Raw genomic sequence first — 26,762 nt, forward strand, 5'->3', positions numbered from 1 at the left:
TTGTTGCGTTGGGAGGAAGCGGGAGATCCAGCTGTACAACACCTGTGGAGCAGTCAATTTGGGCAGAGTGTTTCGAAAGGAAGTCGAGGCCTAGAATTAGTTTGTGCGAACAGTGCTCAAGGACGATAAATAACACAACGGTATAATGGCCCCCAATGGTCACACGTGCTGTGCACATTCCAAGGACGAGTGAAATACTCCCATCGGCGACTCACACAGTGCACGGTACGGCGAGTGTCAAAACCTTTTTGAGCCTTCAACGGAGAGCAGTGCTCATAACTGAAAGCTTCACTCCTGTGTCAACGAGTGATGTAACAGGAATGCCATCAACTTCAATGTCCAGTAGGTTTCCACGTGTAGGCAGGGCCAACAGGGTATTTGTGGGCCGGGTCGGAGTTGCAGCTTCGCCTCCGGGAACTGCACCACCTAGTTTCCCAAAGTGAAGCGACCGGTTGCAGACAGGGACGAAGAGCAGTGAACGAGAGGCGAACAGGACTTACGACCTTGCAGTGACAGGGAGCGGCTGTGTCTTGGTGGAGCACTGTCGGCATAGATGTTCCTAGTCGGCGTATAGGGCAAGAAAGTATGATTGTCTGGCACTTGGCGGTAATGATTCGGAGACGACCACTGAGGAGATGACGACCAGTGGTTGCGGCAATGACGGGCGATGTGTCCAATACCGGAACAATTAAAACAGATGGGTCTATCATCCACTGTGCGCCAGGCAGCTGGGTTGCGACGGAGTGGCGGAAAGCTTTGCGTGTCGGATCGAGTGGCCGGAGAAATCTGGTAGGTGTTTGTATGGTGGACCGAGCAGAGAGACGGAATGCCCAAACTTGCTACCGTATATACTCGTGTAAGGGCCGCACTTTTTCTTCGAAAATTTTGCTAGGTGCGGCCCTTACACGAATCAGGCCGATTTAGTACAGGCAGTACAGGCCAAAGGTCTGTACTGTTTATGCAACAGTAGCAGAGTGCAAGAGTCACAAATGACATGCCAGAAATGTTTTTATTCGGATTCCATTTCGCTGTCCTCGTTCTCGGAGGAGCTCGCCTCGGCGTCCGCGTCTTCCCAGAGACGGTCATCTTCGGTGCCGTTCATGGAGTTCGAAATTCCCGTTACCTTGAAGCTTTTAGCAACTACTTCTACTGACATGGCACGCCACGCATTCAAAATCCATTCACACACCTGTTGGAGCGACGCCCGCTTCAGCCGTCCTGTAGGGGTCTTCTCGTGGACGCCTCCAGCCATCCATTCAGAGTAACATCGGCGAAATTCCACTTTGAATGGTCTGTTGACGCATACGTCGAGCGGCTGCAGCACACTCGTCAGGCCACCGGGAATGACGGCCAAGTCCGTACGAGTTGCGGCAACTCGGTTCTTGACGCGGTCGGTCAAGTGGCCCCTAAAGCTGTCCAAAACAAGGAGGGCTTTCCGTTGTAACAGCCCTCCAGGTCTGTTTGCCCAGACGGTCTTAATCCAGTCAACGACCAGTTCCTCGGACATCCAGCCCTTCTCTTGCGCACGTACGACGATTCCCTGAGGGAACTTCTCTTTTGGGAGAGTCTTCCTTTTAAATACGACGTACGGCGGAAGCCTCCTGCCGTCTGCCGTGATGCACAACATCACAGTGCACCTTTGGCGTTCTGCACCAGTCGTGCGCACAGACACACTTTTCGCACCTTTTAAATCCACTGTGGTGCTTTCCGGTGCATCGAACCACACAGGTGTCTGGTCCGCATTCCCAATTTGGGACAGGTCGTATTCATGCTCCCTCCTGAGAGCATTCACGAAGCGATGAAACTTAATGACGTGGTCTTCGTACTCGCGCGGCAGTTTTTGGCAAATCGTCGTTCGGCGCCGAATAGAAAGCTGGTTACGGTTCATAAACCGCGTAGCCCAGCCCCGACTTGCCTTGAATTGTGCCGGGGGTATTTCCATGTGGCGAGCGATGCTGAGGGCTTTGACGCGTATCATGTCAGTCGATACGGCGTAGCCGTCCCTTCGTGTGTCGACGACGTAGTTGACGAGCTCGCTTTCGAGTTGCGGGTACTTGCACTTTTTCCCGCGAAACGCCTTTCGGCTCCTGTTAGTAGCGGCGAGGGCATCTTTCTGATTCATCCAGTAACGCACGCGCTTCTCATCGACGTCGTACTTTCGTCCAGCTTCCCGCTTCCCGTGCTCCTCGGCATAGTCAATCACTTGCAGCTTAAATGCTGCAGTGAATGATCTCAGATGCCGGCCCATCGTCCGTCACGTGCGCTGGCTTCTGCAGGGTTCACTACAACCAACAAAGTGACACCGACGACACCGATCTGAAGTCGCGCTGCCAACGTATCGACACGATGCTAGGAACGATGCCAACAAAGAGGCCGCACAAGGCAAATATGGCGGCGCGCTGTCAACAGCGTGGTCGGCGCGTCGGCGGAAGTAGAATAAAAGCGGAAAAGCGTGCAGCGCCATCTGGCTGTAAATGAACTAACTACACTTTTCTGGCGGGACATTTTGAACTTTTGTTTTTTTTTTTTCGAAATATCCGCTTTCAAAGTTGGGGTGCGGCCCTTACACGAGGGCGGCCCTTACACGAGTATATACGGTATTTCCTCCCGAAGGACCGCTTGTATAAGGGAGACAGCAGGCATGGTTTCCTGACAGTCGGAATGAACTGGAGCCGGGACCAAAGCTCCTGGCGAACAATGCGCGTTATATCGTCCGGTACCGTCAGCTGAACGAACCACAGCTGGTCTTCGCAAGACGTCGCAGCGGAATTGGGCAATCTGTCAAAAGTTTGAGTGATGCGGTGGCCCTTCACTTGTTCGAAGTGCCGGCACTCCTTTATAATTGCATCCACAGTGTAATTCTTACACATTAGGAGATCGAAGGCATCGTCTACAATACCTTTTAGTATGTGACCAATCTTGTCTGCCTCGGTCATGTTGTTATCAGCCTTGCGACAGAGGGCCAGCACATCCTGTATGTACACGACATAGGATTCTGTGGACATCTGAACATGGCACGCACATTCTTTTTTTCCTGCCAGCTGACAATTGACAGGTCTGCCAAACAGGCCTCGCATTTTGTCTTTGCAGACATCCCAGCTCGTTAGCTCAGCTTCCTATGTATCGTACCATTGCTTTGCAGTTCCTCTCAGATAAAATATCAAGTTTGCTAGCATCATTGTTGGATCTCACCTGTTGTCGCACACTCACTCGTGCATCGTAAGCCAGTCCTCGACGTCGGCGTTGTCCGTGCCACAAAGTGTCCCCGTGTCCTGTGGATGGATGACTGTTAATTTGACCGTTAAGATGACTGTTGGCACGGGCTGCTGAGGCATTGTCGCTTGTCGGTTGATTTGCTATTGCGGTGGCAGGTAGTTGACGTCCTCTGCAAAGTTCCGTGATTGTACCCCGCACCTTCCATCAAAATGTTGCAGGAAGAAAGCAGGCCCACGCATGTAAAAGAATGTATATTTACAACTGGTGTATATGACGTTCAGGCAGGGGCCAGTCTTCGTCTTCTTCTGGTTCATGTCACCTTCTTCTTTCCTTTCACCATAACAATATCTTTGTAATCTATTCGAATTTGTCTGACCTAAGCATTCAACATTAGTGGTACAGCTGCTCCAGTTGTGCAAAATTGTGGCAAGAATGGTTCTTTGTGCCATCCTGCTCCAAAATGGCATCGTAGTGGGAAGTTGTGCTAAGCCTGTGCCAAAGACGCACAACACGAGAACTGCCTCATTAGTAAAACTGGAACCAAAACTTAAAGCACGCTATCATCATCTTCATCATCACGAAGAAACCAAGCAGCCATAGTTGCAGATATAGCCGATGCCATCGGTCCTCCATTTGTTGTTTTGGCTCTTTTGTTGTATTTCTCTCTGGCAGAAGTTGCAATCCTCTGCCAGTGTGCAGTCTTGTTTTTCCTGTTTGTGGTGCATTTCTGGGTTCCAGTTCTGGGTTCCTCTGGCACGGAGCTCACTCAAGGAAGCTGCCTGATCAAGAAAGCAGCTTCAGATAATGTTCGGTCGTCCATTGTTTTGCCTTGTTTTTGACGGTGCCATTTGTAATTTGTATACTCAACTGCAAGGTAGGAGAAAGAGGAGGAAAAAAATAGGGGTGTTAGCAAATGCTGGCTAATAGCTCGCCATTAGTGGGGACCTTCCTTGCAATCCTGCATGATCAGAGGAGCAGATCCTGTGGTTTTAAATGGCTTTCATATGACCAAATGCACAGTTATGCAGGAGAGACTTTGCATGGTAGAAGTAAAGATACCTCTAGGCATCTTGTTGCTGTAACTTTGGTGCAGTTATGCGCGTCTTATAACATGTGGTCTTCTTTGCATGTCAGTGGTCCACTACCTTTTTCTCTTTTGCTTGCTCGAGGTACAGCAAATGTGCAAATGCCTGTTGGAAGTAAAAAATTGTAGAAGCAGCTTTGTACCATGATATGCGCACAGGAAAATGCATTCTATAAAATGCTAATGAAACTAGCCTAGTAATATTTATCCCGAATGCTGCAGTGATATGCACAAAGCTGGCTCAGCTATATTTGTGAACTATTTCAGGTAATATTGAGACCCATAAGGTGTATTGATGTACATTTGACACTGTGTCAAAAGTGATTATCACTGTGCCAAATGAGCTTTTTGCCTGCACCAAGATTTGAGCCAAAAGCTTTAATGTCTCTTCAACCACTGATTTGACATTATTTGCTATCTAGCTCACAGATTTTGTGATAGGCGAATAGCCTGCGTTAAGGGTAGAATGCTTATTAGGTTGTGTTGCTTTGTAGCACATGTACATAAAAGAGCACTTACAGCCAGTTATTTTGCTGTTTTCAATCAGCTATAGAGGGTCCCGCTTCATGCTGGCTGAATACACAAGCTATTGCACAGAATGCAGCATACAAAAATAGATTTTAATAGTTTCCATTCATTGCGTAAAGTAGCCTTTGAATTCCCCTCTGCTGGTCCGTTCATAGGAAACCTGGAGGGGTATTCTATAAGAGTACACCTAGTGGACTGTCCATTTCGGCTGCTGTTGATGTGCCGATTGGATGGAGCTGTACGAGCAAGGAGATGAGCGGCCCCAGCCAATCAGCGATGGTTGAAATGGACAGTCGACTAGGTGGACTCTTACAGAATGCCCCCCTTTGCTTCAAATCAAATTTCTCTGATTGCTTTTGATTTGTATGTTTGTGTGTCTTGGTTTCTTCATTCAGAGCCTGAGATGATGCTGGTCATGGAGTTTCTGGAGATGGGCTCCCTGTTGACGTACCTGCAGACGTACCGAGAGAAGGTGACTCATCCCCAGCTCATCAAGTACAGTGAGGACATTGCTAATGTGAGTCACTCCTTTATTCTCTCCTTAATTTCACAGGTTTTCCTTTGCGATCATTTTGTGAAGACTTGCATATAATCTACTTTACATGCAGTATTGCACTGTATTCTTTATTCGTGTTAGTACCAGTGCAAAATTAGCCAAGAATCTTTATCTCAATCAGGAATCCACACCCTGACTTTATGCTAGGATGCAGATTAGTACTGTATGTGCAAATTTTGCCTTGGAGATGTGGCTTCATGGCAACGTGCACAGTGTCAACAGGCCATCAAAATTTGCAGGAGACCTTTTTCCGGCCCATCAGAGGCACCAATTTGGTGTTCTTTTTTTGCAGCAATGTGATATAGATTTTTTTTCCCCGCTAATATCTGCACGTATGCTTAGCAAGATACAACTGGTTTTTTTTAATATATAGTATATGTGTGTGACCCTAACAAATTGGAATTCTGTGACACTTATAAATACTGTACCTTGGGGGATTCCTCACTGCTGAAAAGCTTGCAAATGCCTAATATATTAGTAATTTCACTACAAGTATTTGGGTGGGCACAATTCTAGAGACGCGAACAGACACTAAGGCACATTGAAAACGACACATCTACGTCCTTCATGCTGTGCCCACCCAAATATATACAATCAGCTAGCTCGCGTCTACACTTCAATTCACTACAAGTATTTAGTGCAGTGTTTCCTGAAGACTGTGCCGCTACTTACAGACTCTTAAAGAATGATATTTCTCACACTGCTTCTAAACAGGGTATGGAGTACCTGGAGGAGAAGCACATTGTGCACCGGGATTTGGCTGCAAGGAATATCCTGGTGGCTTCTAAAGATCAGGTCAAGATCAGTGATTTCGGCCTTGCCCAGTTCACGGTCAACCACTACTACTATATCCGTACTCAGAACCGCAAGCTTCCAATGAAATGGTACGATGGCCTCCTACTGAACTGCTCCTGTACTCCATTTTATAGACAGCAGGCAGCGCTGTGAAAGCTATGCAAGTAGTGTGGTCATAGATGTCTCATTTCGCGCATTTTGTAATGCAATCGCTTTTTATCAGCGACTCTTTTTACAGAATAACTGCGTCATATATAGTATGTACTACAACTACACCGTCTGGACGTAAGATTACACCAAATCATGTATTTGTGACCCTTTCTGCTTAAATATTCTTTCAAATTTGTATCCACGTTATTTTATTATTGATTGATAATGGAAGAAAAATATGGCCAATCTTCCCCTTCTTGAATTTGACGTCTGAACAGCAGCATGAATTAAGTCCGTGCACTGTTACGGATTTTACTACATTTTCACATATTTTCACCATTCTTTTGCTGCAGTGATTACAAAGTTGCCAGGCTGTTCTTTGTGTACTTTCAAATGCAGTGCAAAATTTTTTTGTTGCGGAACCTTTAGCCCTCCCAATGGCATTCTTTTCTTTCAGAAGACGGCCAAAATTTTTTGTTATTTCACAGCTGATTCATTGCGAACAGCTTTTGTTATTGAAATATCAGTAGTTTGTTATTTTTTATTCTCTGTTATCAATTTCTTTTTTTTTTTAGGAAGTTTTGAGCAGCAGGTAAGCATGGCCTCAGAAGAACTTTACATGCAGCTTGGCATTCTTAAAAAAGAAGTCAGACATGCTTGTGTTGCCCTTCATGCATTGTGCCGTTCCTTGTGCTTCGAGGAAAGGAAATCGCAGTGGTGCAGGTGGCACAGTACTTCTGCTTATCCATGTCCATGCGAGAGAGGCTAGCAGTGGCTCAAACTCTAGTCACTAGAGCTTGCCAAATCTTTTTCACTTAGGTGCTGTCAGAACTAAGTTGAAGCTTCATACGAGAGTTGCTAGAGCTTGCCAAGTCTACTTTTTCACTTATGTATTGTCAGAACTAAGTTGAAGCTCCAAATGAGAGTCACTAGAGCTTGCCAGGTTTACTTATATTGTGATAGCAATTATAAGGACACTCCAAGCACATTTCTGTCGTTGCCGTCAGCGGCAGCAGCGGCGTGATTTTCCGTATAAAGTCCAAGGACGATAAAATCGTTGCCACGCGCATTATTCTGTATGTGAGAGTGAAAGCATGCGAGGGTGAACCGGCAAACATGACTCAATCTCATGTGTGCAAGTGAGAAAGGTGGGGCGGAAGGGCGCCCTCTTCTATCACGTGTGAGGCACGGGGATGAGACGAGGGAGGGGGGCGTATTTCTCCAGCGGCTGCTGCATACGGCGCAGCCATGTGGGCACCGTATCTAGAAAGTGATCTGTGACATGGTCAAAGTGCGCACCTATGCAGGCCTCATCTTCAAAGTGATCTGCGATGTTTGAAGAGTGCGCATAGTGTCGGTAGCTTTTTATGCGCTGTGCTTTTGAGGTTTTCGTGTTGAAGCGAGGTACATGAAGGTCAATTTGCTCACTGGTGCTGCTGCCACGATTTCTCACTCCAGCATTTTGACAGCCAGTTTCTGCGGCCATCGAGTACGATGTGCTCATGTTTACCTGTGCACGTATGACGGCCAGTAAAGCTACTACGGCCAGTACGGCCAGTAAAGCTACTATATTTACTTCGTAGAGCTAGCTGCTAATTTGCTATCGCTGTCGATGCTTCGCCTTTCGGACAGAACTGCGACTCTTTTTTCACTCAGGTGCTGTCAGAACAAATTTGAAGCTCTAAACGAGAGTCACTAGAGCTTGCCAAGTCTACTTTTTCACTTAGGTGCTGTCAGAACTAAGTTGAAGCTCCAAACGAGAATCACTAGCGCTTGCCTAGTCTACTTCTTCATTTGAGATGCAAAAAAAAAAAAAAAATCCGAAAGCACCCTGCGCCTGGAAGTTAGAAAGATGGTTGTCGCCACCGCTGCTAGAGATTTGCACTGCTGCACTTAAAACCTAGGGGAGCCAGATTTCCTCTGTGTTTCTGCCTGTCGTGACCACAAAAAAAGCTGTTTTCTGCAAAGCTTGAATGATCTAGTAGTGTAGCATTTATAGTTACGTGAATAAACATCTGCCACTCGTCTGTGGCACTCAGTGGGTGTAATACAATCCTGCCCAATTCCCCCTTAGGGTTCATTTCAGCATGGAGTACCTAAAGGCAGCATCAGCTTGGTTCAGTACACGTTGTTTAGAGCCTCACAGAGTTTAGCGCAATGCAGTTTATCACCAGCCCTGAAGTAGCAAAGCAAATGAAAAGGAGGAAAAAAGGACTCTCCAGTGTCAGTTAGGATTGGGAAGTGAACCTCAAATCTATCGCTTCCAAAGCCTACATTAGTTTCACTTGGCCATATGCTTGTCAGTAGATAAACGGAGAGATGTCTAGTTTTGACAGCCTTTGTGCTCCTAGTGTGTAAACAGGACACGAGATTCCACATTGTCCTCTTCCTCCTCGCTATGCAGGATGACATGGCCGTGAAATTAAATGTCAATGTCGTCATTGAAATGCTGCTCGTGGTAAGCACATCTGTGGCAGCATATATTCCTGATGGAGCTACTCCTTTTTGTGCAGTACACATTGAATGTTAGTTGGGCTGGAAACGTGAGGCAAAAATGAGTGCAATTAAAAAATTTTGTGGCAGTGAGAAAGATGATTTCTGCCAAAAGGAAAGGAAGGAGAACATGCTAGGTGGAGAAAAACTAGGCAGTTATGGTTATTCCATGCACCCATCACTGTTTGAAATATGACATTGCTGGGAGAAAGTGTTGTGTTTATTCCGAGTAGTAGAGCCCTCTATTGGTGACATTTTGCCCAACTGACATCGCAGAATTCTAGATAATGCTTCATCCTTGCCTCATGGCTCTGCACTGATCTGTTGAAAGTATGGATCATTAACACAACCAGTCGTAAATTCTGGCAGAGTTGTAGTTGTGATACTGATAGGAACAAGGAAACTGTTTTAGTGATGTAATAAACATGTCATGCCTACTTCTGCTTCTTGATATGAAAAAGTTATTTTAATTACATGTCTGGCTTGTATTTCAACGCAGAGTCCAATCAAATGCAGCTATTCGGCTGGCTGATGCAGCACTCAGTGTGCATTCAGCTGACTTCGCACTTCCAATTAGAACCAAAATAATGTGCTCCAAACTAGGAGCTGCTCTGAAACGAGGCAGGGTTTGACATTTAAGAGTGCTGTTATGCTGCAAGAAAAGTTACAGTGTATGTATATTAAAAAGTTCTCAGTCCAAAATGTGACCTCCAGCTGCTCTAGCTTTTTCTCACATTGCCCACTGCCATCACACCACGTCAATGTACTGAATTTAGGACTTGTCTATGGTCCCATTTTACAATGCAGGTACGCCCCTGAGAGCATCCTTTATGGCAAGTTCTCAACCAAGTCAGATGTGTGGAGCTACGGTGTTACATTATGGGAGATGTTCTCCTATGGGGAGGACCCTGTCATACAGGGGGTCACACAGGAGAATTTGGGCAGCGAGCTGGTGCAGGGTAAGCGACTGGCTTGCCCCGCCGACTGCCCTGCTGACCTGTACCAGCTGATGCTCCTCTGCTGGGCGACTGACGCCCACCAGAGGCCTGGATTTAGCCACATCAAGGGCATGGTGCATAACCTATGATCTCCTCCTTGTCCTCTCTCACTCTCTTTGTTTTGCTGTTATCACAGGGCCAGGTTGATGAACCAGGATGCTAAACAGGGCTGGTTGTCAGTACCATCAGCATAAATTGAAATGTGAAAATCGGAAGGAATGCCTTTTAATATGTGACTATGTGAGGGGGGCCTCACCGTATAATCGGGGGACATATTCTGTATCAATCACTTTCAGGGATATCACTTTCAAGATGCATCAATTGCTAAACCAGAGAAAGGGAATTTAACAAACGAAGTGACAAACCTATAATCAGCTTTATTCTCGCGCTGCATTGTTGAATGTATTGACAAGACACCTGCCACTCCATCGAGGTGCTCCTCTGAACATTATGTCATACAACAGTGATAACATTCCTGAGAGTGACTGATTGCGAATACAACCTTAGTTTCTAAGCTGCTGTGACTCCAAAGCTCTGTTTTTAAGCCTGAATTATGCCAGTATCACAGGCACAGGCAGACATAGAAGTGCAAAGTCACATTCAACTATATCTCGCCTTATTCACACTTCAATTTATGTATGTTGGTAGCACATGGTACAAATGTTGAGTGGCTGACCTACAAAGTTCTAGTTCAGCACCTGCACTGTCTTGCTCCTTCCTGTTCTATCTCCACCTGAGCTGGAACCTCTGTTGGAACCCTTTGAGATGAGGAGGGGTGAAACGGCAGACTATTGTTATTCATAGATGGAATATGGAAACCCACTGTTGTACAGTTCCTTGGTAGATCCTCTTTTACTTCGTGTCTTATGTTTTTTTACCAGGTTTATGAGGTTTATTTGAAAGTGCTGCTCTTTTTGCAGCAGTCTCCTTGCGCTCAAGACAGGCGTTCAAGGTGCCTTTGCCTTTTGCCTGTGCGAGGAGGTTTCTGTCCTCTGAATGTTCTTGATCTCTCTGGAAACTCTCATCCTTCACTGGGACGTTCGGAAAGACTTTGAGAGTTATTCAGGTATACAGTTAAAGAAGGGACTTCTGCGCTCTTTCAGCACCCTCCCTTTATTTTGATTTACATTAAGTACTTTCTTGCATTCTTTAGTACAGGATTTACCCATCATTGAAGTGCTGCACTGCTTTCAAGAAGTTCATTAAATGTGATTTCATAGCTGTCAGGCTGCTGTTCATTCAGCAACCCTTCACCTTTTGCTTAGCCTGTGGGATCTGTAAGACATACGGTTAAGCACCTCATTTATGTCATGGTGCCTTCTTGTGTAGCATTTAAGCAGCCATAATGCTTGTTTATTTTCCCCTTAGTTTTCTCACTTGAACTTCACACATTAAGGGACATGCACTTTATTGCAGCAATATTAGCAGCCTTTTTTTTCCTGTGCTGTTTGCCACCATTACCATGACTTGCAAATTGTTTATTATGTAACAACATTCAGCTTCTTGAAAGGCAAGGAAGGATTTGCTTACTGAGATTGAATGGTGACTCTTCGTTTTGGGAAACAGTCATAGGCAGCTTGCAGTTTAGATGAGAGAGATGTTGCATTTTTTAAAAGTCTGTGTAGGTCCAACAGTTGGTAGCAATATTGTTGGGTAATGCCAGTGTACTTTGATGTATTGATGTTTTTGTTTGAAACCCTCTAAAGGTGTTCCAAGACCATTATGAGGGGCAAGAAAAGTGGGTTCATGCTTCTGCATCTCCTTCGAAGGCACTTAGTACTTAGTACTTCCGTTGTCATGTACATCTCAGGTTCCACCCATCTTGCTGCACTCTGGTAACCTTGGCTTGTGTCCACTGTTGTGGGCACTTTCACTCACATTTCCAGTGCTCCTCTTTGGTAAAACACAGTGTGCTTTTACAAAAACTGCAAAGTTTGTAAAGAGCTATGTTAAGGTATCTATCTGTGTTGGTGAGATGAGAAGCTCTAATAGAAATATGCCTTCAGGCTGATGGGAAGTTGAACTTGTTGGTGCTTTCATATACGATGTGTTGTTATCTTTATGCCAAAGGTTATGTAAATTAACACCTAATGTTCTAATGTTGCATCATTGGGGCAGCCTGGTATGTATGGTTATTCAATCAAACTGCTATCTTGTTCATGCTCGGTTTCTTACAAAAGTAGCATTCGATGGTGCATACACTGTTTGGATGCAGTACTCACCACTTTCATCCAAAGTCCACATTGTCTCTCACAACACCAGACTAATAAAGCAACATCCACTGTAGTGAAGACAGAATGTAAAGAGGAACTTTTCCCTCCTGCTTTAAATGACACTAGCATTTCTTCCGCTAAGAAACTCTGTTATGTTCTTCATTTGGCACCACCAAACACAACTGGTGCATCTTACCTATCCCGAATGAAATAGGAAAGTACTGCATTCAAATATGGTATTGCAAAAAATGACCTGCAGCATGCTGCCTACTTATGAAATTTGAGCACAAACAAGCCTGCGGTTGAGCTGAAAGCTTTCTATACCTGTACTTCTTGTCGATGTAGCATTCTGTATACATATATGTGTGTAACTTGCATTTGTTATTGAGAGGCCCAGTGTTTGTTCTATTCTCTCTTCTATCTTAATATCTCATATTTTAGCTGCAGACCATTCTTTATTGAACTTAGTCTGCTATCTTACATGTCATTCTATGACTAGTTACACACTTGCACATGGAATATACATACATTTCTTGTGTTGCTTTCTCAGGCTACATAATATAGTCGGTACAAGAGTTGTTTTAATGAAGAGTTATGAAATGTATTACATCTCACGCTGTTTCATGAACTGTGCTGAATATAGCTTTGTGTCAACATGGGGATCGCAACATACCATATCACCCAAATATTATTTTCAGCACCTATCTTCTCTGTTGATAGCTCTTTAACCAGGTACTGTTATATGATCATGACTGCTATATGTCATCTTGCACTTTTTTTGGCAGCTAAATTTTTTGTGAAACATTGTGTGCAATATTTGCTAAACTTGAGACAGCTTAGTTCTTAGTATTGGACTACTGCACCTAGAATACAAATTTTTAAAGTAGAGTTAGTGTTAAAAAGCTGGTGATGCAATCAGTAGCATTAATTTTATGTCATAAGTTAAGTGATAAGAAAGTATATGAAAGACATCTTTATGTGGCTGAAAAGTTGGCTTTTATGGGCCGAATTGGCATTGTGAAGTGCTACAGTGTGCATTTTAAAAATTACCTCATTCTCTGTTGTTGCATTCACAATCGCATATACCAAGCTGGCTTGCTGCTGTTTTAACCAATTTTTCAATTATGTTCTGCACATCATGTGCTGCATGACTTGAGACCATCGTGCCAATGCAACCATGTTGCTACTGTGCAAAACCATTTCATAATAGAAATGGTTCTTTGTCACACATTGTTTGTGATTTGCTAACATATAAATTTTTGCTTAGAACGACAGAAAGCTGAGCTAGTTAGTAAGGATTCCCTTTTTGCCCTTTACGTACTGAAATTTTTGCCCCTTTTACGTACTAAAAGCATATCATTGGAGCAGTTACCATTATGCTGAAATTTATTGATGTGCATATATCCCATAGTGCCAGCACCTGACTATCATTTTGTGTCAGCAAGTTTGTGTCATTTGTGTCAAATGCACAGTTTGTGTCAAACTGTTCGCATGGATTTTTTTTTTTTTTTACTTAAGCACAGCGGTTGAGGCATTGAAATTCTTTACAGCAAAAGCATAACTATCTTAGTGGTTTCACATTGCCTCTTAACATGAGGAATTCATTTGTAGCATCTGGTATTTAGCTTTTAATTTCAATGCCATTTGTTCGCATTGTCAGGAAACATAATGTGCTCCGTGATCTTGCAAGAACAGCAAAAAAATTGAGTACGATAACTTAGGCAAGTGTGTAAGGAAGAAAAGGAAATTTAATGCTCTTAATTCTGAATCAATGTAGGTAACTGCAGAAGTTGCGGCCGCTAAGTGCTGTAGGAATAGTGAAAGCAGCCACAAATATATTTGCAAGTATATAGCATTGAACTGTGTATTAGCTCATGGTTGCCGATTTGCATAGTTTGAGTCGCTGACCCAGTCTCAATGCTCTTTGCTTATGTGGAAGTTCCTGCTGGATGGTCAGCCACATGCTTTCTTAAATGGTGTAGCCTAGAGCACTCCCTCTTTGTTGTCTGAGCAGCCATCACTCCTGACAGAGACATGCCTGGAGATCACACTCGTCACTGAAGCATAAAGTTTAGACACGACAAGTTCATGCATGTAGGATGCATTAAGGATTCATGAAATATTCATAAAGGCAATTTGATGCATCCAAGCATTGATGCATGAGCTAAAGGAGCATATGTACTGGCCTATGCTGGCTGAAGCTACACCACTCCAAGTCAGTGACAAATGCATGCTGGCTCAGAAGATAGCTATTTCTCTGCTACAGAATGGTGGTGCCGTCTGTCATCACGCAGCATGTTTTGGCATGTTTCTTTCTTCTTTTTTTTTGCCTTAGTGATGATAGATGGCACTACGGTTCTATTGCAGTGACATTGTGAGCTGCATGTATATGATCGTGGGCTAGGCATTCGTCCCTCGGTATTGAGAACCAGTCTCAAGAAGACCGCCGAGTGCCAAAACTTTGCAGCCGAGGGAAGATAAAGCGTAGCAAATGTCTACAACACCATTTACTTCATGTGAAATGGATATACGAGTTAGAGATGGCTACTCGTTTGGCCTGCAGCAGGCCAAATGCCACCATGTCAAGCAGTGACATAATTTCTGTTGCATCCAGAAGTGTACGGCACACATTGAGGAAAAAAAAAACACTTCTCCTGTAAGAGATTGAATGGCTGACCTCTTTATCCTAAGGCAAAGGCCCATTCTGTTAAGAAATGGGCCTTGGGGGGTCCTGAAGCCTCCAGGTACTCGACAAGCGCACGAACGTGAGAAGGAAAATGAGCTGTTTTGATAAGTCAAGGCCACATTTCCATGTAACAATTTCAGTGTCTTACAATTTTATTCACTTTTGATGGACCCCACCAAGGGTCATCAATAGCACTGTATAGCTTGGGATCATCCATCAGCTTATGTTTTACAGCTTCAAGCCAGGGCTATGGGAAGGTGTGCATCTGTTGAGGCACTACGGCTTCTGTGAGGTTGGATAGGAGCCGAGGCAGTTGCTCATTGCAAGTACTATCTTGAGGAGGAGGTTGAAATACACTGGCTGACAAGTGCCGGTGATAAATATTATTATCGGTGTCCTTTGCTTTCAGGCAAGCATATTTACTTAACCACAATGGCTTCAGGCAAGCCATAGATGCTAGGTGCTTTGTGAAGTGAAGGTGCCTCGAGTAGTGACGTTTCCCTATGTAGCAAGATGATTGGTTTGCTGGGCAAAGAGAGCTCAGTTATAACGACATTGACATGATGTTACAAAGACCTGCTGTGTGTATCACAGTAGCACAGTTGTGCTACGAGTCAGAATTAATTGTCGCTTTTATTTTATTGATAAGGGACATTGAACACCTGGTTAACAGAGCTGTAATTGAAGGCATTGTTTCACATCTCTCTAATCAAGCTATAGACATCCGTGCCTGTGCTATTGTAAAATAGCTTTTGACAATAGCGAATTAGTTTTCGCATTTGTTATTTTGGTACCAGTACTGTGTGACCTTTTGTCTTGTGTGTGTTTTTTATTGCTACTGCGGAGCATTCTAGAAAATTTATTCTGCAGAGCTTAGTTTAGATGTCAATAGGAATTGTGTTTTTCGACATAACTGCTGTGGCACACTCCAAAGTCTATAATATATATATAATTCATATGAAAATTTTGGCTTGATTGTAATGGTGATGTCTCAGGGGCAGTATCTTAATATGTGTAGTGGTTTTGCAGGCATATTGTGGAAAGCCTTACACTGTGTCATATGCTTGAATGTGCAGTTGAACAATGGTTGAACACTCATTGACTAGAGCACACATAAGGTTGATATGGTGCTCACTGTGTTTGCCATTGGTGATTAAGTGGTATTCAGAACCTACTACTGCTAGAGAAGATGGCAGAAACGCATTGTTCTGCCAGCAGAAACACCTTAACAAAGTATTTATAATACATATAATCACAGGAATTTACTACACCAGCTCAAATTTTAGTAATTTCACTTTTGCATTTTGGTAGGAACATGTTTTCCAGATGGCAAATGCATTGCACAAGTGCCAAGAGAACGGCGGCTCAGCTGTCGAGTATTTGCCTACTGTTGCTGTCCATTTAGTGAACCACAGTAATTTTTTTTAAAAATATAGCCATCTGTTAGAGCTGCGAGCATGTTTCATGTGATGGAGCAGCTTTTCACAGATGTGCCTAATTAACACATTCTGCTTCAAAACCTTAAAACTTCATTCAAGTAAGTTTGTACAAAATTGCTCTGATTGTGGAACAACCACTGAATCAGTTCTTAGTACTTCTAGTTGAATACCATGGCTGCTCTGAATATCTTGTTTTTGCAAGCTAAGTTTTCCTATTGCATACTCCTGGCTAAAAATAAATTTTTAGTTAACACTCCTGAAACATTTGCACTATGTTATATTATCAAGCTGCAAAATCATGTGAAATAACCAATTAACTAAACAAAAGGTGATTTCTGTGCAGTTGCTAAGAAATTGCAACAGAGGCATTTGCACATTATGTCACTGTCAGACTGTATTTGCTGAAAGTTGCAAAAACATGAAAGGGGTTTTCGTTGTGCTTAATTTTTGTTCAACTTTACGCTTTTCTGGAAGTACAGTGGACTGGAAGCTGTCATGAGCTAAACAGTTTAGAAGAGTTTTCTATAGAAATTATCTTATAAACTTCTTTTATTTCCTGCTGAAAAAGATCATTTGTTTAAAAGTGGTTGTATGATAGGAGCACTCAAAAGAGGCTTCCACACCATCTGGTGTCTCATGTTGAAATTTGTGTCCTTGTTGCAAAAAATTAGCAGTAGTCATTACACAGTTTTTGTTTAGCGTTTGCAACCAAACGTAAACGCATTACCTATGTGAAGAAATAGCGTTGTCTTCACTGCACATGCTCTGAACGTTATTGGGTTTCTGCATACATTACATACATTATACATTACATACATTATTTGGTGAGTTTAGGGTTCGAATGTTTAGGTACGCTAAGAAATAGCGTTGTCGAACATGGCGGCACCAATGGCTACCGCTTCAGTGTAAATTCACGTGATGGCTGCACTCTGACTCGCGTTGATCGCCAGTAACTATTGGAATGAGCTTTCGCTTTCTCTATACTCACCTGAAACATTAGTTATGAGCGCATAACACGTCCAATTTCTCAGATCGTTCGGCGATTCCAGCACCCGTATGCCTAATGAGACTCATCAGCTTAGCAACAACAGGATGGTTGGTAATGAATTGTCTTGGCTTGGATATATTTGGCACGAGACACCAGACGGCATCTGTTTTATAATGTCTTCCTTACCTTTGTGTTCCCTTACGGTAAACTAAAAGTGTTGAAAGGATACACACCGCAACATCCCGCAAAGGTGATGACGTTTAACGTATGTAAGGCGACAAATGCTATTCTAAAGTGTCTATTGAGTGAAAAACAAAGTGTTTGTGTTTTCACCTAACGCCGCTTCATCTTTTTAGTCTCAAACTATCACATCAGCTACATCCATATGCTTTCATAATTTATATCATCATTTTCGTGTATCCTCGTAATGCCCACATTAACGGTCACATAATGTGTAGAATTGATATTTACTGGTCATTTACAATAGCAGACATGGATGCCAAAGCAAGAAAAATGCAGTCAAACATGTCCAAGTATTAGGAGATATGACAAAAATAAGAAATATGCAGGCAGAGGTTTTGTTGACATGAGATAGGGATAATTGTAGATGCCTGGAAGGGACTTTCCTTTTGCAGTGGACAATTTCATGTGATGATGATAATGATTTTCTTACTACTTTATTGAAGTGTTCGAACTAGGCTTGGAAAACAGTTTTTTAGCTTTTGACCACTGTAAACCTGAAAATTGGCACTTCTGCACGTGAATTAAGAATGCAGCTGCGTGGGTTTCTGGGATTGTTAAACTTCTTTGGAAATTATGCATGTAGGCCATCATTTCTTAAATGCTTTTGTTTTATTGAAGCTCTGAAATGTTGATTAACCTGAACAGGGACACCTTCCATGTGACTTATTGAAGGTACCATCAATCTGTGTTTACGGCATCTGCAGCAAAATTAGACATGTCATTGATTGTCTTTTGTAGCAGTGGCGCAGATAACTTTCTGCCACACCCGCCGTAGTTGCTCAGTGGCTGTGGTGTTGGGCTGCTGAGCACAAGGTCGCGGGATCGAGTTCCAGCCACGGTGGCCGCATTTCGATGGGGGCGAAATGCGAAAACACCCGTGTGCTTAGATTTAGGTGCACATTAAAGAACCCCAGGTGGTCGAAATTTCCGGAGTCCTCCACTATGGCGTGCCTCATAAACAGAAAGTGGTTTTGGCACGTAAAACCCCATAATTAACTTTCTGCCATCTTTGTAAGAGATAGATGCCATTGGAAGGTTTCTCTAAAAATGATGTTTACTGCTGAACACATAGCTTCACTTAAACACGTACTGTTTAGTGGTTTGAGTTGTTTGCAGCAGCAAATGATTAAAAATTATAAGTGGTGTAAAATTCAGATGTTCGCACCTACAGGGATGATAGAACTGTAAATGCTTTGACAAGAGTAATATTAGAAGCAGTTTCTTGCGACTCATCTTGCAAACAGAAGGTGTAACTTCTTTTTTGCACTTTTTTAGACCTGATGATGCCATGCTGTCTATTTGCATAGCGTATTTGTATATTTATATGTGTGAAAGCTGTTTTTAGTTTCTTGCATCTCACAAGAATTATTTAGAGAAATTGGAGTATCAGCATGTTGATGTCGTTCCCTCATTTTACTTAATTAGCAAGCAATGTTGTGGCTTAACTTCTGCCACTATTTGCCGACCACATTGCTGAATCAGCTATTTTAGCATGTTGAGAACCTGAATATCTGCGTATTGTGTTACAAACAATTTTGTTGTGTGCAATATTTGATGCTGACCTGTTGAAACACTTAACCACTTGCTTTGAAGCACGCATATTTTAAAGTCCTTTTTGTGTTTTGTTTCACATACGTAAATACTTGTATGTTTAATGTGTATAGAATAATATGCTAATGTCTATGTATATCCTAGGCATGTATGCTGTGTTCAATATTTCTTGAATTCAGTTATATAAAATGTACTTTTGTTTGTTACCTTGTGTGTCAGCTTAGAATGACTTGAACATGTACCTGAGCAAATTGACTAAGGGGCACACATCTGTCTTTTATTTTGAAAAGGAAAATATAGTGAAGTGAATTTTGGGCTTCACCAATTGCATTCACTTGAAAGAAAGCTTCAAGACCTTTTATTTGTCAGCACAGAAATTGTGGCAGTGCTCGACTTGGATGTGTTGAAATTTGACATTATGCTCATGCACACTTTGACAGTTTGTACTTCTCTATAGGAATTGCGAGGCAAGTGTTTTTTTAGTATGCCACCAATTTCCATTAGATTGACAATGATGGGATTGCAAAAGCGCATTAATTTTCTGGACAGATCGACTTAGAAAAAGCTAGAAGAAAACGATACTTATTCCTAGCCAACAAAATTTGTGTTGAATGGTATTAAGGTGAATGACTATCTCTTATGTTTATTTTCACACGTCAGAAATCCTTTATTATATCTTCAACATATCTGTCGTATGCCTCGGCATCATGTCGCACATTCGCTCAAATACTGATGACATGAATTCTTTTTCATGAGAGCTTGTGAAAATTTTCATTACGCACAGTGGCAATGTACATATTGCTCACTTGCTTGAAATGTGTGAAAGGACATGCTGCCAAGTAGGAAACAACTTTATTTTTGCATTCCATTCACACATATTTAGGAATTGCTGGCATTTGAATGCCTATGCTCATTCTATTAACTTTCACTGTGAAAGTACATGCCAAGTAATGTGCTCAGTGTTAGTATTATTACTTTCTCTTACCTCGTGGACAGCACAAAGCAGCACATGATGTGAAGATCTCAACAAGGCATTCCCTAGGTGTGATGAGTACTGTTGGTATTTTTACTCCTTTAAAATCAATTCCTGTAGAGTGAAAAACACTTGCTGATATGTCAGTGTACGTTGTGCCACGATGATTAGCCAGGTTTTGAGTCATGCTTGGCTTCATGTGTTCATGTGATACAACAGATGTGTGGTTTGAAAACTTTGAACTGCTTACATAAAGTGCGTGTACTTTTTTTCTGACGTGATGCTTGTAGATGTTACATTTATTTGCTCTCTATTCTGTTGGTTCGCCATGCTTCTCTGATGAGGCCCTTTCGCACTATTAGCCCCTCTCTTAAGCTAGACAAAATATTGGGCTAGTTGTTATGGACTGAACACAACGTGCAGTAGTCCGGGAAGAAGAAACACATGGAGACACCGAGACGCCGTCAAGAGTGCTGTCAATCAGAAGTATTCTGGTCTGAAGAACAAGCACTTAAACACGGAAGAGCAACACGAGATTGCCAACACCACAACCCTTGAAGGAAACAAAATGCTCACAAGTAGTCATTAAAGAAATGGTTAACTCTCTTAGTGATAAATGATATCTCATTCGGGGGTAGGAATACATAAAGTTTACCTGTTTTATCTTAGCATACACATGTTAGTCGTGGCTTTTGTTGTCGATTATCTTTTGTGCTCTTTCTGTATTCAAGTGCTTGTTGTTCAAAATAAGTATATCAATTTTGAGTGTCTTACTACTGTCTTTCCTGGTGCATGTGCTCCTGTTACAGCAGCTTTCATTTAGCCCTCTTATGTTTAGTGCTTTTGAAATGCTCATCCTTTTCTAATGTGCCTCTCTTATGGAGCTTACGTGCATGCTAACAACACTTCCAGGTTTAGCAGTTTATAAATGTTCAGAGAAATGCATCAACACGTATGAACTTTGTTATTATGTTGCCAGGTGCTATGGTGTGAAATGGGCTTTGAGTGGCAGTGCGATTTGTAGCGGGCATTGCTGTGCGACTGTGTTAAAGAGATTAAGACATTTCAAGTGCCTGTGGAATGAGAGCTTTGCCTTCTGTACAAGTAGATACACACATTAAATGTACCTCATATACATACTGTTTACTTTATTTGCAAGCATTGCTGTGTAGTTTTATCAGTAGTTGGGAGGAGCAGTGCAAAGAATTCTACTATTGCTTTCAGTTGTAACTGTTCAGAAGTTACACTGCTTTGACTTGCACAAGCACTGGCAGTGTAGGAAATTTCTGCTTTAATGAATTCAGTAATGTTTTAGAGAGCCATTTAGTTCAGGCATTGCATGAAATTTCCGCTGCTGGGGTTGGGATCATGAAATGCTTATAATAGTCGTGCTCACTTGGTCTTGCCTGGGCATTTCAATAACTTCATGGTGCTTCAGCTCTCAGTGTTTCTGCGAAGCAAGAATACTCTAATAAATTTTTATGAATACTCTCATTAAAGTCGAACATAGTACGAAAACTGTAGATCACATGTGAGCCTTGGGGTACTTTTGCACTGTTAGAGTAGGTGTAACAAGCTTTAAGACTGCTTTACACCGTGTGACGTTTAACAATGTCTATGTAAATGGGAATGGGATCTCACACTATTTTTGTACTCTAAGGAAAAATGACCTTTGCACCTTTGACACATGCTTTCAGTGCTTCAGAAATGGGGAAAATAATTTTTGTCCTTACACCTGTGGGAGCAAGGCCAGTGATGTGTAAAGCATGCCACAAGCACATGATACTTGCGGCACACTTTTCTATGTCTGTGATCATAGACTTTCCCAAATTAGTAGTAATTTTGTCAGGAAGCTCAGTTTTGCTATGCCGAGGTCAAAAGCTGTAAGTAAGCATTTATGAACTATGGATAGTCTTGCAGACCCATTGTAATTGCTAATGAGTCGCATGTTTTTGAAAGCAGCTTTACTGTTTCATGGTCCCATAAACTGCTTTTAAATATGGCACTCTAATTTACGGTGCTTGCAGTAAGCTTGAGTACTAACTTCACATGTACATCTAGCATATACAGTTCTATCGTTTGCTCATGATACTGAAGATACCTTAGAAGTTGCCTTTTATGAAAAAGGCTGAGTCACTTTGATAGTGATGTTATAAGAAGCTCAGCAATGGGCTGCTCAAAACTCAGCACATTCTCAGTTTGATCCAGACACATTTCTTAGTTATGTTTATCAACACAGCATGCTTGTAACGTGTATGTAGCACAGAGTGTCTTGCAATGTGGTCTAGAACATTTTTCTTATTGCGCTGTCATATTTCTGCTGTGCTGATTCTCTTTTTTCACATCAGCTACAAATTTCTCACATTAATCATTCCCATTTCCTCTGGTCATTTGTTACATATATGTGATATGTTTGTACTATATTCAAAAGTATATGTAATTCTGCAGTACTGTCACTTATGTATTGCCTTTCTAATATGTTTGTGTCCAGAGAATACAGCCCATTGCTCGCTGAGCAGGCTTTTGAACTAAGAATTGGGTGGCATGGAACACCATTTTGTTAACCCTTTCAGTGCCACTGACGTACCGGTATGTTCTCCACTCTCTTCATTTGAATGTGCACAGTAGCACAAAGTTCGTGAGCTCCGAAGTAGGTCAGCCATCTGTTGTATTTTCCTAGGAGCATATTTTCTCATCTCTTTGGGCTTGCTCAGCCTGAGCTTTATTTTAGCGCTCTGCAGAATACGTGTTCTGCAGCGCACTTTGTGGGCGTGGTTACGCTGCACAGAGGTGTGGCTTGAGGGCTTTGCACACTGCTACTGCGGCGATCCTCCATTCATATATTCGTGCCATAGTGCAAGGTCTGCTCTTGCGTATTTCTGCCATCTTTGGTACGTTCATGGCTAAGTTTTTTTTTTTTTACTTACACGGCAATGGTATTGCAAGAGCATGCGCATCAAAATGAAGCTAAGTAGGAGATATAAAATGAAGAAAAGAATGTGTGGACCATACTGAAAGTGCGTTTTTCATTATCCGTGTAATTTTTTTTCTTCTGAAAAACCGAAAATAAGTCCTTGTTCATTTTAAAACATCTGAGAAAAAAAAAAAACTGGCACTGAAAGGGTTAATATCCATTTTGGAAATAGTGTAGGTCTTTCAGTTCTTATGTCACCTGATTTTCTAAGCAGGGAATGATTCTGTATTCTGTAATAAGCAGGAAGTGGCCAGCAAAATATTTTAAAAGAAAGAAGCCTGTACAGACAGCATAGCTAGTATTGCTATGTCTTGGCCATTTTCTTCTCCACTTAAATATTGTAACAATAACGTTATGGGGTTTTACTACCCAAAGCAACATACAGAATGCGAAGAGAGGTCGTAGTGGGGTTCCTCATAATTGTGACCACCTGGAGTTCTTTTCACGTTCAGCTAAGTCTAAGTACACAGGTGGTTTTGCATTACATCCTTATCAAAATGCAGCTGCTTTTGCCAGGAACAGAACTCACAAGCTCCAGTTTAGCAGAAGAAAGCCGAAGCCACAGAACCACTGTAGCAAGTTTTCACTTTTTTGCTGCCATTGCACATTACCCACCAGTATGCATTCTGGTTTTGTAATGTGCAGTTCTGCATACAAACAATGGTAGCTGCATTTTAGAGAGGGCAGAATTAAAAAAAAAATTATTGTCTGTGAAATGAGATTCAGGAAGAATTAGGTGCACGTGAAAGAACCCAGGCAATTAAATATAATATGGACACTTCCACTGTGGCATCCTTCATGGCCCACACGTCCCCTGGGACTTAAAACCCCATAAACTATTGTTATTGTTATTAGTATGATCAAAATGCATAAGGAACCTTCCCCTACAAGCACCCTGCTGCATACAAATGGTGGCATGCCTCATTCTTGATGCACTGACCAAATGTTGGTATTGGAAAAGGTCAGCTGTGATGCACCCAAGGTAACGCGTATGCCAGTGCTCTGTGGTGTTTGGATGGTGAGCTGTGCGGCGGTGTTATGCAGAATGTTTGTGCAACTTACCATATGGCAGGCAGCAGGATATGCGGGGAACCTAGCTTAAATTATTAAAATGAGTTCTTTTAATTGTAGGTGGGTTTACACATGAGGCATTTCTTCTCAAGAGAGCCAATCTAGACATCTGGAATAGGAGGCCTGCCTTGACTTTTTATTAGCAGGTGTGGCTTTCTTCAATTTTTGAGGTGTCTGTAAGTCACATTGGCACACATGAATCCTCAGTGGAGCACATTCTTGGCATTTTCATGAGTGAAATTTTTGCTACGCTTGGCTGTTTTGCTGTGTTCGAGCAGGCTTGTGACTCCACCTTGAAACTTGCCTGCCTGTGTTTGAACCTAGCAGGCCACCAGCCGTGTATCTTGACTGCATAATGCATGCCAGTGATTTGCATGCAATATGAAGGCATGAGTGTGAGGACATTTATTTTAAAGAAGGGGGACAACAGTACGAGAGTGTCATAGATTTACTTTTGAGGCGGTGAAGGTGCAAAGTTCTCGTGATGTGTATGTTTACTGACGTCTGCTTGGCATGTGCAAACAAACTGTTGGTAGCTTAACAACACTGAATGTGATCAACTAAAGTGCATTACAAGAAGCAGGCTTCAAGGTGTGCATTTTTCCGGTATCATGTGAAGTGGCTGTTTGCAATAATTGTTTACTGTTTTGATTATTTTTGTGGTGAAGTGGTGTGTCCTGACCAGCAGTGTTATGTGTTGTGCCCCTGCCTCTGGTTTCTGCTGGAGTCTGGTGATTGACTGCATATCCATACTCTCTGGTCTTGTGATTGTTATGTTACATTGGTTTGCAACATTTCAGTGAATACTGGCCAAATGTAAGGCTCCTCCGCTGCGATCCCGAGATTAGGTTGCTTTGTCAGTGTTGTGTGTCAGAACTGTTGTCGCAGACTTCCACAGCTGCATTGGTGTGTGTACATCATGTGTTGTATGCTTTGCTTGAAACCATTACAGATACAGCCAAAATGTCATTAATTGTTTGAAAAGTATCGGAAACACCAGCTGCATGATTCTCTCTTGCAAGCGTGTTACAGATGTCACTGTATGCCTCAAAGGTTTTTGGTGCTAGTCGAAAGTGACAGATCATTGTTCGCCTGTTTGATCCTCCAGTTGGTCTAATAAGTGGGTGTCAGGCTTAACATTATTTGTGCACCTTGGCAGTTCTTTGATCTCAAGCAGATCAGAGTATGCTGAGCACATGCGTGCACTTATTTTTGCGATGGATATATACTTTTTACGAAGTTGTGCGGCTGCCCTTTGTGTGCCGTGCAAATGATGTAATGATGTACAAATGATATACATGTAATGATGTTCGAATAAACAACATTCTACCGGCGGGGTGCCATCAGACAGAGAGAGTGCTTCGTCTTTTTTTTCTTTGTTATATGTCTGGATTTAGTATCCCACTTGGCATTATTAAAGTAGGTGTGTGTTAGTGTAAGCTGCTTTAAAGTCTCATAGTTTCTTTTGAATTGCAAGAAGAATATATCAGAATAACTTAAGATTGCAATTTGCAAGAGGCTCATCTATTGAAGTTTTTTCCTGCCTGAGAAATAAGGGGATTGCATTAAAATATGTATATCTTGCTGCAAGCTTATTGTATGAACCAAAGTGCGAGACCGAGCTGGGTAATTCATGATCTGCATTCCAGCAGCAGAGAAAGTGCTTGTGTCCATCGTGTCTTTCCGTCCTTTGTTGTCGCGCTGCGCACATCACTTCTGCACATCACACACCTGTGCATCACACGTCGCGCTGCACATCACGCACGCCCTCCCCTCCTGTTCCGTTGAGCGCTGATTGAAGGTGTGTTTTGGCAGGATGACCACAGCGTGTGTGTACGTATCAGCGGTGTCTGGCCACACGAGACTGCCACAACAGGTTTTGATGACCTGATGAGTCTCCTATTTCACATCTGAAGCCACGCTGCACTTGGCGTGCGTTTTTGGCTTCTTGCATTGATAAGAAACGTAATTTTTGTTGCGCTCGTGGGTAAGTGAGGCTCCATAGCTTGATTATTACGTTGACGGCTGTCCAATGAAGCAATAAAAACAATACATTTTTTATGCATGAACTATAGTGCAACAGCTTGCCTTTGTCCTTTCTCTTCGCTCTACATGACCGGCTTGCATGCTACTGCGCTGTGTTAGTGCCGCGATTAGCTAAGAAAGTAGAATTGAAGCATGGCATCTGCATAACATGTTCCCACTATTAAGTTGCGAACTTTAACTCTGCGGCATACATTGCCGTATTAATGGATATTGCATATTAAATTGAACAGCTAATTGCAATTATTGACTCCGCAAGTAGATTTGCAAATATAAAAAAAGTCTAAAAAGTTATTAAAAGCTTTCAGCAAGACGTATTCTAGACCACCAATGGGTTGGTGTTAGCACAGCTGTTTCCAGAAATTATACATCTAAATAAAATTGAAACTGGTACTTCCTTTAGACATTTATGATTTTCTGGAAAGGTGTCTTATAAACTTTCTTTAGCTCCTCTCTTTGCACTTCAGTGGGGGTGCCAGCCAGCATATGATGTCGCTGTCGTAATTGCACAAATCAATGATGATGATGTAGTGCACCAGCTCGGGTATTAAGATTGCATGTACTCTGAAAGAAGACTTAAAAAGAAGAGATAAAAGGTTGATGTGGAGCAAGAGCCGTGAGAAACAAAAGGATTGTCACAATAGAAAGACACTTGTTTTGATCAAACGGCTGTGATAGCACTTTTCACTGCATTAAAATAATGAAGGGTCGGTATACGCCTACTGCAGTCTGTTAAATGTCTTGAATCTCACATTTTCCAT

The 26,762-nt window shown here is 42.4% G+C and overlaps 1 protein-coding gene across 3 annotated transcripts in view; it reads left to right on the plus strand.

Annotated features, from left to right (window-relative positions):
* The window catches only part of hop (tyrosine-protein kinase hopscotch), a 63,136-nt gene extending 37,824 nt beyond the window's left edge, over positions 1-25,312 (plus strand). For all 3 annotated transcript variants that reach the window (XM_065432349.1, XM_065432414.1, XM_065432500.1), the window contains exons 17-19: positions 5,224-5,345; positions 6,099-6,268; positions 9,630-25,312. In XM_065432349.1, the coding sequence (XP_065288421.1) occupies positions 5,224-5,345; positions 6,099-6,268; positions 9,630-9,909 (572 nt within the window). In that variant the 3' untranslated portion in view covers positions 9,910-25,312. The remainder of the gene's footprint in view (positions 1-5,223; positions 5,346-6,098; positions 6,269-9,629) is intronic.
* Positions 25,313-26,762: the final 1,450 nt, after the last annotated feature.

The sequence above is a fragment of the Dermacentor albipictus genome, chromosome 1 (genome assembly GCF_038994185.2).
Source record: "Dermacentor albipictus isolate Rhodes 1998 colony chromosome 1, USDA_Dalb.pri_finalv2, whole genome shotgun sequence".
In the NCBI taxonomy this organism is placed as follows: domain Eukaryota; kingdom Metazoa; phylum Arthropoda; class Arachnida; order Ixodida; family Ixodidae; genus Dermacentor; species Dermacentor albipictus.